The sequence below is a fragment of the Vitis vinifera genome, chromosome 12 (genome assembly GCF_030704535.1).
Source record: "Vitis vinifera cultivar Pinot Noir 40024 chromosome 12, ASM3070453v1".
Classification (NCBI taxonomy): Eukaryota; Viridiplantae; Streptophyta; class Magnoliopsida; order Vitales; family Vitaceae; genus Vitis; species Vitis vinifera.
Genome location: NC_081816.1, coordinates 7,793,541 through 7,812,294, shown reverse-complemented (window position 1 = coordinate 7,812,294; position 18,754 = coordinate 7,793,541). Strand labels below are relative to the sequence as shown.

At 35.0% G+C, this 18,754-nt stretch overlaps 2 protein-coding genes and 1 long non-coding RNA gene across 3 annotated transcripts; all 3 read left to right on the top strand.

Moving 5' to 3' along the window:
- Nucleotides 1-2,252: 2,252 nt before the first annotated feature.
- On the top strand, nt 2,253-3,040 carry LOC100265313 (calcium-binding protein KRP1). The gene has a single exon (XM_002281842.5). It carries the CDS (start codon nt 2,446-2,448, stop codon nt 2,794-2,796), a length of 351 nt encoding a protein of 116 aa, XP_002281878.1. The 5' UTR covers nt 2,253-2,445; the 3' UTR covers nt 2,797-3,040.
- A 3,094-nt stretch (nt 3,041-6,134) lies between these two features.
- LOC104880902 (uncharacterized) lies at nt 6,135-14,566 on the top strand. Its single transcript, XR_787006.3, has 3 exons — nt 6,135-6,375; nt 12,640-14,227; nt 14,327-14,566. It is a non-coding gene; the product is annotated as an uncharacterized LOC104880902 (long non-coding RNA).
- A 1,798-nt stretch (nt 14,567-16,364) lies between these two features.
- On the top strand, nt 16,365-18,676 carry LOC100255170 (indole-3-acetic acid-amido synthetase GH3.6). Its single transcript, XM_002276205.5, has 3 exons — nt 16,365-16,726; nt 16,823-17,748; nt 17,831-18,676. Exons 1-3 carry the CDS (start codon nt 16,389-16,391, stop codon nt 18,409-18,411), a joined length of 1,845 nt encoding a protein of 614 aa, XP_002276241.2. The 5' UTR covers nt 16,365-16,388; the 3' UTR covers nt 18,412-18,676.
- Nucleotides 18,677-18,754: the final 78 nt, after the last annotated feature.

Sequence of the window (18,754 nt, the reverse complement as noted above, 5' to 3'; positions counted from 1 at the left end):
TGCGCCCCTTAAATTTTTTCCCCCCAAAAATCTCATATATACAATTAAGGTTTTTAAATAATAAAAAATAAAATAGAAACCCCATAAATTTAATTTTGAGTTTTAAAAATTCAATTTATTTTTTTCGTGAATTCAACATTTTATTTATTTTTCTTTCTTGCATTAATTGTAAATTTTAATTTTATTATAACTTTTCTAATAATATTAATTTTTTTGGTAATTTTGTATTTGACATTTTATTAAATATATTTTTTTTTTTAAAATGTAGGTTCTCTTTAATTTTGAGTTTGATTTTTTTTCATAATATCTAATTTAGAAATAAATTAAATAATTATATTAGATTGTGTGCTATTTAATTATTCACATCGTGGGAATTTATATTTAGCTTTAAAATTTTATTTTACTAATAGTGTCATTTTAATATTATCTTATCATAGAAAATTTTAAGGAAAAAAATCTCATTGCTTTTAATTGATTTTATACTTAGATTTTGTTAATAATAATTTTTAAAAATAGTGGGAAAAAAAATCACATAAAAAAAAAAAAAAAAAAAAAAAAAAAAAAAGATGTTTGAAAAAACATCTTTTTAGCTGCACCATTAAACATTTGTTTTAGATTTGATATCCGATTTGTAGCTTATCCATACAATAATTATTGTCCGGATTGCAGCTCCAACAAACCCTAAAAATGTTAAGTCCCACAGATTTTCCACGTGTCAGACTTGAAAGCCCTTTTCCTCGTATCGGAAACAAAAATTGAACCGAGGAAAAGAAAAAAAAAAAAAAAACTCGGTGGTCTCAGTTGACAAACTCAGAGATAGGTAGAAGATTTAATGAGTCAACCGTGAACCCAAAAGCGGCTTTTCACCCACCAGAAAGACTCCCCAAGAATGGTAGTGGTGGTGGTGGTGGAACCCATTACGCGTCAAAAGCACTTTACAGTTGTGGGGTTCATCCGCAATTTCACCATTTGCTCGTGACCCATCGTCGTTTACAGCAGGGTCCGTTACCGTTCTCTTCACTTTCCTATTGGGAAAGTCCCCCTCTGTTTCTGGAAAAGGGCTTAAATTTCTTGACAACTGAGGCCTTGACAATCACATTTCTACGTTGAAAATGAAATTCTTCTTGTTTGACATGTGGGGCTTGGCCTTTGGCGCAGCTTAGTGGTGCCCAAGAGCCCAAGAGCCAATTTAGATTACAGGGCTGAGTTTTCAGTCAATTCCTAGCCGACGGACTTCTGTGGATGGTAGAGACCGGAACAGTGGGCCATCTATTGAGAATTTATTGAAATCACAATTTAGAACAAAGGAGGGTTTAATTCAAATTACTCAGTCATACTAATGACCGTGAAGGAATCTTATAGGATTGGTTTTGAATATGCCTTGGGACTAGATAGGTCTTAGTAGCTAGAGCTTAGGATTAATAAGTTCTCCACTAATTCTAATACTATATTATCACGTTTAACTTTTTTGAATGGACTAATCTTATCGTTCTAAATTAAAATAATTTCTTCTATTTTGGTAATAAAATAATAAAATTAAGAAAGTTTCACGTATTATATTTTATTTTAAAATTGTTAGAGTTTGATAACCTGAATTTTATTTGGTCCGACCAGAAAAGCCTCGTAATACAACATTTGTGATGAAGTTAAATTTATGAGATTTTTTTGGAGTTTGTGATAATTGTGGAGGGATCAAACCAATAGATTCAATCCCATAACCCATCATATCGACCCGTTGGGCGCAGATTATGAGGCTTATGTTTTTTGCAATAGTAGCATATTTCCTTTTTGTACCAATTTTTGATATAGTGAATTTTCTTCTCTCTATTCATGGTTTTTCTTACATAAGATTTTGAGGTAAATCTGTGTTTTTATTTATTTTTTTATTGCCTATCTATTTTTTCCTAACAATAATAATACATTTTTTATTTTAATAATAATAACTTCAAAATTGTCAAAATTAACCTTCATCCGTAAGATAAGAATCTAGAATTTTCCAACCATGAATTGAAGACCATTCAACAAAAAATCTAAATGTCCATTCAAACCAGCCATCAATATTCAAATCATTAACCAAAACTTTGATTAATTTAAATTTACATTAAAAAAAAAAAAGAATATTCTAATTAAGGTGAATTTATGACGTCACGAAGCTGGAGTCAGAGCGTAGGTCAGACTTGAGTGAAATGACGAAAATGACCCTTTGACACGGCTGTGGGAAAGAGTGAGGCAACTGCAGAGGGGAGCCGACCATCAAAAACCGTCCTGGTGTAGCTGTGCTGTCACCAATTATGGCCCACTCTCTTTCCTGGAACCCCTTCACAATTCCTCCTTTATATCACCCTCCCCCCACTTCCCACAAACCCCACAATCCATTCCTGGGAAAATAGAAACAGCGAAATTCCCTCTTCCATATCTCTAAAAACCAGTTGGTTTCCGGTCTAGATGGCGGCACCGAAGATGGGTGATTTTGAAGATTTGTTGCCGGTGATGGCGGAGAAGCTGGGCGGAGAGGGGCTGATAAGGGAGCTGTGTAATGGGTTCAGGCTGTTGATGGACGGGGAGAAGGGGGTGATCACTTTGGAGAGTCTGAAGAGGAACGCCGCCCTGTTGGGGTTGCAGGAACTGAGGGACGATGAGCTTCAGAGTATGTTGAGGGAAGGCGATTTGGATGGCGATGGGGCTCTCAATCAGATGGAGTTTTGCGTGCTTATGTTCAGATTGAGCCCTGATTTGATGGAGGAGTCTCAGTTCTGGCTTGAACAGGCTCTGGAGGAGGCGCTCAGGGACGGCTGATTAGTTTCCTTCCAAACGACGCCGTTTTGGGTGGCGGTCGTCTCACATTTGTTTTAACTTTACTAATTTCCTTTTTTTTTTTCTTCTTTATTTTGGATAGAAGAAATTATTTGTAATAAAAGCACAGAGAAAAGAAAAAAAATGTTGGGTTTCTAATTTGGCTACCATGCCCATTTGTAGATCACATGGCTCTTTGTTATTATGCACATTCTATCATCAATAAATACATTTTTTTCTTCTGTTATATATATATATATATATATATATATATATATATATATATATATATATATATATATATATTTTTGATAATTAAAAATTACGAAATATATCATTGTATTTTAAAAAAAGAAAAAGAGATCAGTAAAAATTTTGGGTTGATGATGAAACCCTAAGAAAGGTTAGCAGCAATAATTAGAATTAGAAAAAGATTGAAGCAAAGGAATGGCATTGATGAAATGGTTTGGTTTGGGAAAGTTGGAATGGGTTGCCTCCCTTGTTTGGACGCAGAGAAAATAAAGTAAATGTGAGAAACTTTAGGGAAGGGAAGAGGCAAGTCTCATGAGAAGAATCAAAACTACAAAAAAAAGACTAGAGAATCCAGACAAATGGATATGATTGAATATTGAATATAATGACCAAATAAGAGATGGAAGATTAGTGGATCATAGGAGATTAAACAAAGATAGAAGTCAATCAAGGGCAATGAGATGATGGTATTCCAAGAAGTTAATAAGGCAAAATGGAAATGGTATTGACACCCTTGTTTGGACACCATGAAAATAAAATAAATCCAAGAAAATTTAAGAAAGGGGACAGGCAATAGACAATTGGTGACAGTGCTTGTGCACTTGATTAAGGCAGGTGTGTGAAAATATATATAAAAATTAGAGATGGGAGACATGTGGTTTGAAATGAAGGGTAAATAAACACTGCTTTAATATATTAGAAATATCGTTCTTTAGCCAAATCATAGAAAGAGAGACATGGAGAGATGCTTCCAAAGTAAGATCTGATTTTAAATGGGGAGATTTATATAGTCTGATTAGGGCCAAGATTGCATGAGTGGAGGGAGACTAATGGGGTTGTTCATATACAAGGGCCACATGGTGGACAGACAATGGATCGGAAACATGAGATGTTTCGAGTCTTACATTAAAAAAAATAAATATTAAAAATAGGAAAGTATTGGATCGTTTTAAGACTTGAAGTTCATACCCCTTTTTTCTCTTCTTGGAATTTTTCTATTGTACAATTAGGTCCGGATAGTTTTTTATTTTTTACATTAATAGAAAGTTGAATTTGAAGTCGAACCATGTATTTAACATACATTATTAGCATCGTGAAAGTGTTATTAAACATAAAAGAACTTCCTGTATTAGTACAAATTGAGTTTCTAGAAAACATAATACTATCATAATTTTTATATTAAACTATTTTTTAAGTTATAAGTTTTCTTTTAATGAAATTAGCTTAACATGCATAAAAAAACTCTTATTCAATCTAAAAAAGAGATTTTAAATTCTTAGAAATCCAACAAAATAGGACCTTAATTAATTATTTGATTTGTAAGTATTAGTATAATTGACTATTCTATTTTAAAATCTTCTTATGAAAAATTTATTTATTATAATGATAAAATCATATCAAAAGTTTATTCATTATAATAATATGAATAAAAATTTGGGTTATTTGACTAAAAGGGTCAATCAAAACCGATTTTGGAAATATAACTCTTCATCATTTTTTGGTCTTATTTAACAAAAATACCTTTATTTTTTTCTTGTAAAAATAACTCTTTCTTTTAATATATAAATGTAAATACGGGAAATAATAAGAACATTTATGTAAAAAAAAGGTATGTTACTTTTCACACAAAAATACGGGAAGAATTAAATTTGTAAATATGTGAATTATTTTATCCATTTTAACCAATTAATTCTAAAAAATTTTAATAACAAATTAGTACTTTGACTTCATTTAAAGATACTATAAAAGATTCACAACACATAAATCTCAAACTAAAAAAGTGTTTTGTATTTCATATCATCTTATCGTAAAAGAAATTAATTTTAAAGATAAGTAGAGTTTTAATTTATAATTTTGTATTTTAAAATTAAAAAAACAACTTTATAAATAATTCAAAGTAAAAAAAAAGAAATTAAAAATAAGGAAGGTTATTGCTACTTCAACTCTTTTTGGAGCTACCATCACTTAGGAGCATGCCTAGGAGTAGGAAGTTGGAAAGCTTCTAAAGGAGGGGCCAAAAGACCAAAAAGTGATGGGGATCGTATTGTTCTATATTCATAATACAAAGCCAATAATCCAAATATTTAAATAATTTTTATTTTATACAAGTCTCAAACATAATATAATGTCTTCATCGTATGAAATGAATTGATCTTTTCAACCTTCAATGGTGGCTTGTGGTCATGTCAAACACTTTCTCTCTGCCTAAAAATTGAAGTTTGTGTCGATGTCAACTATAGTTCCTTCGATCATCCACACTATTGCCATTTTGGCATTACCCTTCACACCACAACATCTTCTCCAAATTTTCAACTAGTAATTAGATTTTCCACTCACTTACAAATACGCTTCCATGAGGATCGGTTTTTCAGGTATTCCTCTTATCCCATCCTATACTTAATAAAAATAAATTTTAAAAAATATAAAATGTTCAATTTTGAATTTCGCTCAAAATTATGCAAATTAAGCATAATTATCATTAGGATATAATATATTCATCCAAACACTTATGGTATTTGAATATAATGAATATTGATAAACGCGAGTAACGTTTCATCTACCAATAATATTTATTTAAATTTTTTTAAAATAACAAAATAAAAGTATATAAAAAGAAAAAAAATAGATTATTTAATTAAAAATTGACTTCAATATCAAAATAAAAGAAGTTTGTTTAAATTTTTTTATTTTTTTATTAGTCATTACTTTAAGTACTTGTTTTGAAACTTACAGTAAAATACAACGAAGGACAGTTAGGCTATGTTTTGTTCCCGGAAAGTACAAAGGAAAGAAAAAAAATGTTAAGGAAAATGATTTTATCATATTTGGTTGTCCTATAAAAAATATCAAAGAAAATCAAATATAATTAAAACTAATTAAAAACTTATGTATTTTTAAATTATTTAATCTTTATATTGATGAGTTAAAATAAATAAAATGAGTTTGAAGTAACAAAAAAAATAATTTATCAACTTTTAATTCATTTTTTTATTTTCTTTCATTTTTTCTTTCCTTCTACTTTTCCTTTGTATTTTCTTTCCATCGCATTTTCCCTCAAATTTTCCGGGAACCAAACATAGCCTTATACTTTTACCAGAAAAAAGTTGATTCCACAATTTTCTATGAAGATTCTAATCGTGAAACGGCGTCGTTTTCGTCGTCGCCTGCGTCCTCCACGGAAGCCATGGATGATGACGACGTGGCCTCACCCAAGTTCCCCGAGCCCTTCCAAGATTCCGTCTCCCACGATTCTCGGATTATGACAGAATCTCTCGTTCCTCCTCCACCGTCATTTCTCGAACACAGTGCCACCTCCCTCAGATATCTCAGGTTCTTCCCTTTTCTTTTGAAAAAATTTGAATAAAGAAATTTACATTCACCGAATTGCATTTTTGATAATTGTTTCTGAGGTGGAGAAGGAATTTTGGGATCTGGGTATGTTGTATTTGATTGCGTAAACCTTTCCTTTTCCCTGGTTACATATAACGTAAATTACTCTCTGTTTTATGGGCAATTTTTGGGAGTTTATCTATGGTTTTTCTTTTTCTATTGGATTATGTGATTAGAGTTGTGGGTTTGCTCAATTGTCTATATTTTAGTTGTGAAGATTAAAAGTTTGATGATTGAACACAGAAATTTGTTGTATAATTACTGTGGGAAGGTCTTTCTGGAAAGTTGTAAGAAACAATTGGGTATGTAGTTGGTGGAGAGGTGAATATTTTAGACAACCGGAGTAGAATTTCGAAATGGATGAATCAACTTATCATAAATCGATGAGTATCGTATCTGGTTGGTTGTTTGGTTGGAAAAATAACCGGAGAAGGAGGGGGAAATTCAATTAGTCCATTGGGGAACCCCATTGCACTTTGGAGAAGATGTGATGTAAGATTCTTTGAAGAAAAATGTGGTTGCTGGCCAGCCCAGGGAATTGTTTGCTATCCTAGTTAGGATAAGATGCTTACAATGTGATCTCTGATTTAATGTAATACGGCAAAAATTGGATTTTAGCGCCTGTCTTTGTTGAACTTGCGTGATGCTTCATCTCAAGTTAACCACCCAATTGGAGGCTGCCGAATGAGTCATTTAACATGTCCAGTTCACATAAATGCTGAATTGGATAGTAAAAACAGAGATGTGTCTTATCAGATCACGAAGGAGAAGTGATCTCCTGTAGAACTATGGGAAACTCTTTAGTAAAACATAAAGTTGTAGTCAAAAAAGAAGATATGGGGTTTCGGGATATTTATATTGAAGGTGATCCTCAAATTATTGCTCTTATCCTAGGAGAGCAGTTCATGCATTATTCTATATAGCCTAAAATGTGGTTGTCAGCATGCCTGGAGCGTAGGTTCTGATTCAAGTGGTAAAGATGGAGTTTGGTGCTTGTCTTGGTTGAGCTTGTGCGGTGCTTCATCTAAGTTTAACTACCCAATTGGTGGTTGCTTAACAAGTCATTTAGCATGTTCAGTTGACTTAGACTTAGAACTAACTACAAGTGACAAGAAACTTCTATTAGTGAAGCAGACATTTGGTGTCAAAAAGATGGGCTGAATGAGGCCCACGATATTACAGGAAGTTTATATTGAAGAAGATCCTCACATTAATTGATTTGTCATGAAGAGCAGTCCATTCATCATGATATATAGTCCAAAATGTGGTTCTTGGCATGCCTGGGGATTTATTGCTATTCTATTTTGGATGATATGTCTAGAGTGTTGTAACAAATTCAATGTAATATGGCAAAGATCAGTTTCAGTGATTGCTGCATGCTTAAACTTGCATAGTGATTTATCAACGTTTATTAACTCGACTTGAGGTCACATAACAAGCCATTTAGCATGTCCTGTTCGCATAAACTTTGCTGGAATCGACAGTCAAACATCGAAGGAAGTATTCTATGAGATCGTTAAGAGTAAAACAGCCAAAGAGATGGGCTGGATCAGGCCCAGGATATGGGTTTTCAGGATGTCTAACTTGAAGGAGATCCTCAAACTATTATTGAACTTGTCATAGAAGTGCTATCCATTAACTATGCCATATGGCCCATTGTTCAGGACTTTGGGACAGCAATGTATAACCCATTTAAGGACACAGTTTGAAATGCCTAGAGGAAGGCCAATAAAGTTACTTACGAGTGATCCAATATTGGTCATTATTTAGTGGAATATGCACCCTGCAAGTTCCTTATTTGCCTCAGTGATTTTTAAATAGTTTTCAAGAAGTTATCAGGTTGGCCAGTCCCTAGGCTTATCCAGGTTAATCTCTAGTTTTTTTCCCCCCAAAACAACAATAACAGGAAGCCCAAGAACTCCCCGATTGGGAAGGAAAATGTTAGAACTTTGTCAGGATCAGGGTATGCGAGAAATCCTATGTAAACTTCTGTACCATGTTTTAATCTTAACAATTGGCCATGGTAGTCCTTGGAGTCTTTGACTACACAAGCTTCCGGCCTTTTTAGGAGGTGGGGGGTTGGGGGAAGTGGACTGATACCATTTCTATAATCACTATTTTAATATATTACTTAGTATTTTGGAGGTTCCATTTGTTTAGTTCTTTGTTTTTGGGAGGATTTCTCATCCTTCTTTTGTATTTTTATAATCCTTTTTTAATATATTACATTGATGTTTCTCATAAAAAAAAATGGGTAACTCTTTTGCCATTTATCATTTTGCTCTATTTAAGGCTGTGCCATTAAATAAATACTTGTTCCTTAAATTGAAAACAGAACCATTGTTTAAGGGTTCAAATTCCTGTTGAACTAAACAAGTTGAGATAAACTTGGATAGGCAAGGCCTGGGCCTACCTACCAGGGAAGCCCAAGGATCTGATTAGGTGAGTCCTGGACCTATTGTTTCTGTAATCATTCTTGAAAGTTAAAACTGTACAGAAAAATGGAACTTGATCATTTAGGAGTTGAAAACTATGCTTAAAACTGTGAAGCTGGTCATCTATGTAAACTTTGATTGGATCTCTTCAAGAATTGGGGGATAATTCTCATTTAGTCACATCATAGTCCAATGGGGGAGGGACAAGTCCATGCCTACCCTTCCCAACCCACAGTCTCTACCCAAACAGAAATGGTGCGGAACAGTTTGCTTTGCTCACTTTGTTGATTATTTTCTAGCCTTGCCTGCCACTACTAGAAACTTTTGCATGCATGCTTCCCATTTCGAAGATTGTTCTAATACTGATAATGTAATCATATTATTTCATATACTAGTAGCAGTAGTACTGTTTCTATTCCTTTCTATCTTTTCATTTCTTTTAGATGAAAGTTATCTTTGTTACAATATCTTAAGGAAAATCAATCAGTCACTATAGAAGGGCAGGGGCGTGTTGTGGTTTTGAAAACTATGATTGTTTTAGAAGGTAGGGGTTTGGTTGTCACACTTGACTCTGTGTCCGTGACTCCACGCCCATCCCTTTCGTGAGATCTGAATGGGGGACAAAGCGATACTACACAAAGAACAAAATGATGCCTACCCCCTAGAATTTTCAAGAGGATCAATCACAGTAAGACACCACAGAGCACCTCCCTTTTTAGATGCATTTTCCGGGTGACTCTCTTCCTCTCTTGAAAGTACAAGACAAAAGAAAATCACTAGCCCGGAAAGCAAAACAATAACATAAGTAAATCAATATGCCCATCTCTCCATTTGTTTCTGGAGGTGAGCATACCCATATCTCCATATTCCTAGCACTAGCTAGACAAGGCAGTGGTTGTCCCATACAGATTTTGACACACATAGGGTTTTACTGTATAAATTGGAAGCTGGGTCATCCATAACCATAGAGTTTAATAACCGTGTTTAGCTGTTATTTCTATCATTTCTATCAACTTTTACGTAAATGCGTTTCCCACTTTGCTCAATACTTTTCCCCCCTCTTTCTCCTTTTCAATGTGAAGAACCAAAGAAAAAGCACTGAGTATCCATTAAGAAAGTGAGTTCAGACATTGTTCCCCCCATATGACTGCAATCATTTTCTAAAAGATATTGGTGCATACTTGATGGTCAAGCTAGTGTTGGCCACCATGGCTCCACAAATAGACCAGGCAGGCTACATGAAAGGATGGGCAGAAAGAAATCCACAAACTTCATGGTCCAAGTAACAAGAAGCATTCCCCCCTCCCAACACCCCCCACCCCTTAAGGTGCCTAAAGATCCTGACTTGTGCAAATTTTTTTCATACCTTTATCGATCCATCTTGTCCTGCTTTCCAATATCATGACATCAATAATCAATCTTTGGTTCTGAATTTAAGTGTTACCACAGTCCCTTCCAGTATTGGGGTTGTGATAATTGTGCCGTAAGCTATTTTCTAGGTGGAGTCCCACTTAGACTGGCCCTAAAAATCTGTTTTTATTTTGCTTTTGATCAGAATGGGAGATTGAATCCTAATGATGTGCTTTTCCAACAAAAATCCAAATTCTCTTTCCCTACCCATTGATTCTTTCTCAACTTCCTAGTTGCTATTCTTTCTAGGTATCCACAACAATGTGGAGATTAGTAAGTGGAAAACGTAGGATGAACTCACATAAAATGCAAGAGATAGGTTGCACATCGCATTAGTGGCTATTTCAGCAGTTGTCTAGTGACCAGATGGATTTTCAGCTTCCTTTTGAATATCTTCTGGGCCACTATTGGAGTTGATGTAGTGTTGTGTTCTAATTATTTAGCTAACTTCCTTTTATATCTCCTCTTTCTTTATGAATGATTAAATTAACAAAAATGGCCAAGTTTTGATAACTCATGTCCATCTATTTTTACTATTTTTTTTTTTCATTTACTTAAGTTGCCTTTCATGTATTCCTAGTCTTATGCATATCTCTTTATAGATTCCCTTCCTTTTTTAGACTTTGCCATTTGATTTTCACTTTTAAGTTATAACTAACCTCTTCCTAGTTTACTATCAATGAGAACTACATTGAAAAAAGACATTTGATATGATAAGAACATGAAATTTGAATATGGTTCTTTGTTAGAAACAAATTCTAAAAAGGAACAAGTACACCCTATAGACTTAGTATGTTTGATAGTGATTTTAAAAAATGTTTTTAACATTTTTAATATTTGAAAATAAAAATTTTTAAATATTAAAAAGGTTATAAATATTTTCCAGAATCATTGTCAAACGCGCTATTAGAATGTATTTAGGAGTGATTCTTAAAAATATTTTTAATAATTCTAACACTTGAATGATAAATTTTTTTAAGTATTAAAAATATTAAAAGCGTTTCATAAGATCACTATCAAATGGACTCTTATTCAAATACCATACAAAGCATGAGACAACCATAAATGTAAACCTATCTAACTTTTGGCAATGGTGGCTTGAGAAGTTAGACAATTTAGTCTCTTGCTTTATAGAGTATTGCTTTAGTTGTTCGTTGGTACTAGATACAAAAGCCTTGCAAAACTTTATCATGTCAAAACTTTAGACTTTTTAAAATATGTATTAAGCCATAAGTTGAATTATGACCACTTTCCCTTGCCTTTTCTTACCTTTCCTTCTAGAACAATATAGCAATAAGAAATGTACTACACATGTACATGAATTCATAGGCATTCAGAAATAGGCAAATAAAGCTATCCACTGAAATCTCAAATTTTCATTATGATTACAGACCACTAATCACTATCTCAAATCCTTAGATATATAGATGCACTTTGCTTTTCAAATATTTCACAGATTTTGGCTAAAGTACAGATTGTCCAAAGACAGTGGCACTTAAATAATTTTAGATTCTTCTTTAAAGGAGAATTGATTGCAGTGGCATATGACGAATGGCCCTAGGTCCCTAGTTCTGTAGCAGTTGACAGAGAAGAGTATAGTAACAGTAAGTAGTGGATATGGACATGTGCCAACACCTATGATAACTAGTCAAGAAGGCGTTGCAACACAGAAAGCGAGTCTCCATTTCCAAACCAGGGTAAAATCATTGTCCATGAAAGTGATAAGGAGAAATGAACTGAAGGATCACATTCAGATCACAAAAGTCATCTACCATTCATTATCTTGATAAGAGAGAAATTAAAGCTACAGACAGCTACTTCCCTCAACATGGCATGCGTGATCTTAGATCAAACGCAAACGAAATACTACAAAGCAGAATCTCCAGTTGTCTAGTGACCAGATGCTACAAAGATTGGATTGTTTCATCTTTTTATTAGTGGGGTTCATGGAGGCTTAAAACAGACTTGATTTCACTTCGTAATTTCAATATCACTATCTATAGTTGATAAAGACGGATGTACATAACCATTGGTAGTTGCTTGTTATTATCATGCATTGATATGCTAGGAAAATGGTACGATTAACGTACAAGTAGTTGAGCAGTCATGTACATTAATAGGTCCATGTGTGCCCTTAAATCTGATTATACATGTGTGAGATACACAAACAAACACATGCAAGAGAAGGGTTTCAGGAGCATCTGAATTGTTATTCTGTTAGAACTTAAAAATTGTAATTAACCTTATTATTAAAATATCAATGGAAAAGAAACAATTCTTTAGCATTGTATATCTAATCTTTGTGTTTAACACGTTCCACAACTCCCATAAGAATGTTCTAATTAATTTGTATGATCAGTTGCTCTACCTAGAAAGCAGGAGATTCCTTCAGTAACACAGGAAACCGGGGCTGTTTGGAAATGCTTTTAACAAGCAGAGATATAAATATCGTTTGCTGTCCTCAAAAGACGAGAAAGGAAAACCAGCCCACTAACCTTTCAAAGGTAAGAGAATATTTAGTACTTTGATAGGGTAGGAAGAACTCAAAGGCATATGTAGCATGTGATGAAGTAGTTGAAAGTTGTCACTGATTTGTAAAGAACTAGTTGAAATTAATTGTATCTTTGATCTGATTAATGCAATTTGATTGGTCATTACCATAATCGAGTGTCAGCTCTTGTGCCCTGCCCAGGTGATCATGCAACCTTTACAAGAAATTTGTGCTTGTTAGTACTTTTAAACTGCACATTCTCCAAGCTATTGACTGGAAATTAGGGACCATAAAAGTCATTTGTTGAATTTGTTTTTATGTTAATGCTTGTTCAACTGATGGCTTCTATTGCAGTGGGCCGCAACATCGGAAAAACCAACAAAATGATTTCTATATTACATGAGGAATTGGTATTAAAAAGAATATTGGTTGGACAATTGCTTGGCCGACAAGCTGTGTAGTTGACATTGATAATTCCGCACCATTTGAGGCAGAAATAATGGCAGGTCCTTAGTAGTTCTTGTGATAATAGTAGAGCAATAATTATAATTGTGCATCTATAGTAGCCTACATATCTCTAGTTGGAAGGCGCCACTAGTGGATTTTTATACTGCTGATATATAAGATATGCTAGAGACCGATAACGCATGAAAGTATTTATCATTTACATCTTGGTTAGGCATCAAGCATATGATCTCAGACTGAAAACTAAAAGTTGTAGGGATTCAAGCCTCTGAGAACCAATGGGCATGAATCAAATATCTTTTAGCCTATAAAGTGTACAAATATTGGTCAATTCTATTTGGTTATATTTTGTAACATGTTATGCAGCTGAGTCTTTGTGATGAAGTTGGAATCTATCACTCCTTCCCTAGTCTTTGTAACATGTTTATTTCTATTAGTTTTAAGACCCGTTACACAAGGAAGGATACCGACTCCTTTTAGAAGAACTCCTCATCCCAAGTTAGTAAACCTCTAGTTAATGGCATAAACATGAGACCTTGATGTGTAAAATACGACAAATAGCTGTCTTGAGAGGCGAAAAATCCCTGTGCGACGGTCAAGTGTAAATGGTATACGCACCTCTCAATGCCTCCCATATAAACCATCAAAACACAATCCCACATGAACATTCCTTAAACCTCCAAACACTACATCCCGTTCTCACCAAGCACAAGGTATCCCTTGCATTTCCTCTGCCTAAGTAACCTCCTTTTACGTTTTGTCTTTCTTTTCCTCATGCTTATCAGAAACTAACCTTTCTTTATTATGTTGACCCTTGAGGAACATAAGCAAGGCTAGGGAAGAGGGGAGACAATGAAGAGGTGTGGGACACGTGGCTAAACCGAAACTGAAAGTGACTGGACAAGTGGAGATGAGACAGCCGGCGCCAATTTCGCTGTAGGACCATGTCTTAATGGCTGATACATCACTGGAGTTTTGCAGCAAGCATGAGGTCACTGTCATTAACTCCTGTGCTCAACAAACTTCCCCCCTCGTGCATATTGATTTCTTAGATATAGATTTCATGGATGTCAATTATTTGTCTTTGCAGGTACTGCCATCTTCCTTCACAATAAGGGCACATATTTTCTCTCTTTCTTTTTCATTCTCTGAACTGTAACAAACTGAGAATCAGCCATTTTTGTCAGCCATGAGTGACGCACTACACTGCTTGTTGACTGATCTTCAACGTCTTAATTAGAGGAAAGTGTGTTGATATGTAACTTCTTAAAAGTCATTTGTGGGTCTGGCTGCTTATTTTTCAATCAAATTTTGTCAATTCAAGAGGACCTGATACTGATTTTGTTTGGATATGAAAAGTCTTAACAGCGCTAGAAAATTTTAGTTAGGCATGAATCAATCTTTTGGACATTGATAGCTTCCTACTTCACCTAAATTTATCAAACACTGATAAAATTCTGGCCCCCCCGTATCCTCTTCACAACACTAGAATATTAACATGCGCTCTGTGTGTTGTGTGTCTCCTTTGACATAGATAACATTTGCCATTAAGAGGTGGGCACCTCTGCTCATAATTGAGACCTTAAATATCAAGAGATACAGGGAGAGTTTATGAATGTATATATATAGTAGTTTTTAGACCTCATAGTTTAGCTCATTGGCGGAGCCATAAATGTAGAACAAGGGAGAAAATGGGAAAAATTCAAAATTCATTATAGAAGGGACAACATGATATAAAGATGTAAATTTGACTTAATCGTTAAGCCTTTTTTCTTCTTTTAAATATTGATACCTTTTCGGGGAGGACAATTGCCCCCTTTGAGCATATATTGGTTTTGCTAGTGGTTTAGTTTTTCATATTAGGTTTATTTTAACATGACATCAAAGTTTTTCTTTTCTAAAATTCATCGTTTAAACCTTATTATTGATTTATTTATTTAATTTTTTTCATGTTTATATAAGATCGGATATTAGGGTTTTAACCCATATGATCCAAGCTCAAGTAATTTTAAAGGATTTTTTTTAAGTGATTTTATTTAAATAATAACATAAAAGATAAAATGAAAATGATATCAACTTGGTAACATATTAAATAGTAATCCTTATGAATTATGTAATCAAAGTATAAATAAATGAGATCTAAGTAAAATGACACTATACGAGACGTATTTAAATATATGATAAAATGTGGTTGAGCTAAATTTTTTGACATCATACTCAAAAGTATTGGTACTATAGCAGCATTACCCTTATTGACTTGTCTTTTGGACATATGATTGTGACCCATCATGGAGATGGATGTGGGATGCATCATGATGTTGGGATGATATTTTCATTCTTTACTTTATATATCCCTACGAGATATCCCAAAGAAAATGAGACCAATAACCTTGATAGTACCACTACAACCAATCAATCTCAGCTTTAACATTAACAAAAATGATACAAGCCAAAGAAAAAAATGATTTCATTTTTTGAATTTTTTTTCCCTAAATAGGATCATTTTATCCTTAATAAGGGTTAATGAGAACATTTCTTGGAATTGAATGATATGTTTGACTTAGATTGCGTAAAAGAAGAATACTCTATTATTTCCATAAATAAATAAATAAAATATTAAATCTAAAATTGACAAATTTTGTTTAGATATAATAAAGTTATACTTTTCGTACGTTTTAGATTTGTTGACTTTGAAAAAATTAAAGTTATATTTTGTTAATATTTCTGCTTTCACACCCCATCATAAAAAATTTCAAAGCACTATATAATATAAGACTTGGAATTATTTAGAAAAAATAGTAAGGTATCGTGAGAAATTGGTCGGCTGTGGGGGAATGTATAGTGAAACACAAGCAAAACCTTTCAACCGAATTACGCAGGCAGGTGGCTGTTGGTATTTTGATGAACACCCTTGATATCTTCACGATTTTTTGAGACATACCCGCCATATATTCGTGAGAGTATACATCAGCAAGTGGACGCCGAAAAGTCAAAATTCAACCACTTCACCCACCGAATTTGTGATTTTACCCTTCACGCATCACTGTTTGATTGAGCTGACTTCTCCTTTATATATGCATCAGTTTGGATAGTCTTTGCTACAAAACCCAGTATAACCCTGTGTTCTTTCTTCATATATTATACTGAAAACCATGCCTGAAGCTCCGAAGAACCGTGGCAATGGTGCCGGGTTGGGTGTGGAGGGCGGCATCCTTGATGATAAGAACATCAGGGCTCTTGAATTCATCGAAGATGTTACCATGAATGCCAAAGAAGTTCAAATGCAGGTCCTCTCTGAAATCATTACCAGGAACTCTAATGTTGAGTACTTGCAGCGCCATGGCCTTAACGGGCGTGTGGACGCCGATACATTTAAGAAAATCGTGCCTGTTGTCACATATGAGGATATGTTACCGGATATTGAACGTATCGCCAACGGCGATATGTCGCCAATTCTCTGCTCAAAGCCTATTTCCGAGTTTCTGACGAGGTGAGTGTGTGTGGCTTACTTCTTTCAGAATTGAAATTTGATCCGTTTTGAGTTCTGTGTTTTGGAATTGTGAGTTGTTTTGATGTGTGGGTGCAGTTCTGGAACTTCTGGCGGAGAGAGAAAACTGATGCCCACCATTGAAGAGGAGCTCGGGAGGAGGTCTTTGCTGTATAGCCTGCTGATGCCTGTGATGAACCAGTCTGTTCCCGGGTTGGACGAAGGGAAAGGGATGTATTTTTTGTTTGTAAAATCGGAAGCTAAGACTCCTGGAGGACTAATGGCTCGCCCAGTGCTCACAAGCTACTACAAGAGTTCATATTTCAGGGACAGGCCTTATGATCCTTACACCAACTATACCAGTCCCAACGAGACCATTCTGTGTCCGGATTCCTACCAGAGCATGTATTCTCAATTGCTTTGTGGGCTGTGTCAAAACAAGGAAGTTCTTCGGGTTGGTGCAGTGTTTGCCTCCGGCTTCATCCGGGCCATCCGCTTCCTGGAAAAGCACTGGGTTCTTCTTTGTAAGGATATTCGGGCTGGAACTCTAGACTCCCAAATAAATGACCCATCTGTGAGAGAGGCTGTCAAGAGGATTTTGAAACCGAATCCTGAGCTCGCAGACTTTATTGAGGCTGAGTGTAGAAGGGAGTCATGGGAAGGGATCATAACTAGGTTATGGCCTAATACTAAGTACATAGATGTTATAGTCACCGGAACAATGTCTCAATACATCCCTACTCTCGATTACTACAGCAACGGTCTCCCCCTTGTTTGTACAATGTATGCTTCTTCCGAATGTTACTTCGGCCTGAACCTTAATCCTCTTTGTAAGCCAAGTGAAGTTTCTTACACCCTCATTCCCACCATGGCCTATTTTGAGTTCTTGCCGGTGAATAGGAAAAATGGATTTACAAACGTTTCTGAATCAGCTCCCCTCAATGAGAAGGAACATCAGGAATTGGTTGATCTTGTTGATGTAAAACTAGGACAAGAATATGAGCTTGTCGTCACCACATATGCTGGTAAGATTCAATGCATTATAACATTATTGATGGTGATGAGCATGAATTTATATATGCTTTATTTGTTTAAAAAATATTGCAGGTCTCTATCGATATCGGGTTGGAGATATACTTTGTGTAGCTGGATTCAAGAACAAGGCGCCCCAATTCAAATTTATCTGCAGAAAAAATGTGGCTCTTAGCATTGATTCTGATAAAACCGATGAATTTGAGCTGCAAAATGCTGTGAAGAATGCTGCTGACCATCTTCTTCAATTTGATGCATCTGTCACAGAATACACAAGCTATGCAGACACGTCAACCATCCCTGGCCACTATGTACTGTACTGGGAGATTGGCCTCAGTGGTGCAACCCCTATTCCACCTTCGGTTTTTGAGGACTGCTGTCTTATCATGGAAGAATCACTCAACAGTGTGTACCGCCAAGGCCGAGCCTCGGATAAATCTATTGGGCCTCTGGAAATAAGGATAGTTGAGGGTGGAACATTTGACAAGCTCATGGACTATGCCCTCAGCCAGGGTGCATCAATAAACCAGTACAAGACCCCCCGTTGTGTGAAATATGCCCCTATTATCGAGCTTCTGAATTCAAGGGTTGTCTCAAACTACTTCAGCCCCAAATGCCCGAAATGGGTTGCAGGGCATAAGCAATGGTGCACCTAAAGCTGAATCAAGCTCATCTTAGAGTGTGAGTTAATCTCTCCCCCACTCCCCCTCCCTTCCTCTCTCTCTCTCTCTCTTTTGTTATCCCATCTTGTCATTTGCTTCTTAATTCGTTTAATATGTACAAAAACAGTCGTTTCCTTTTGTTGAAATGCCTGCTTTTCTCTGTTCCATCCATATGATTCTATGTATGTAGTACACACCTTTATCGCTTTTTATAATGGGAGGCAAAGAAATAAACTCAAGCAGCCCTTTTTGAAACTAATCTTACCAAACTAACAGTACCTAGCTGTTCAAAGTGAAGAGTCAATTACACTGAAAGAATTTGATCATAAACTTTCTA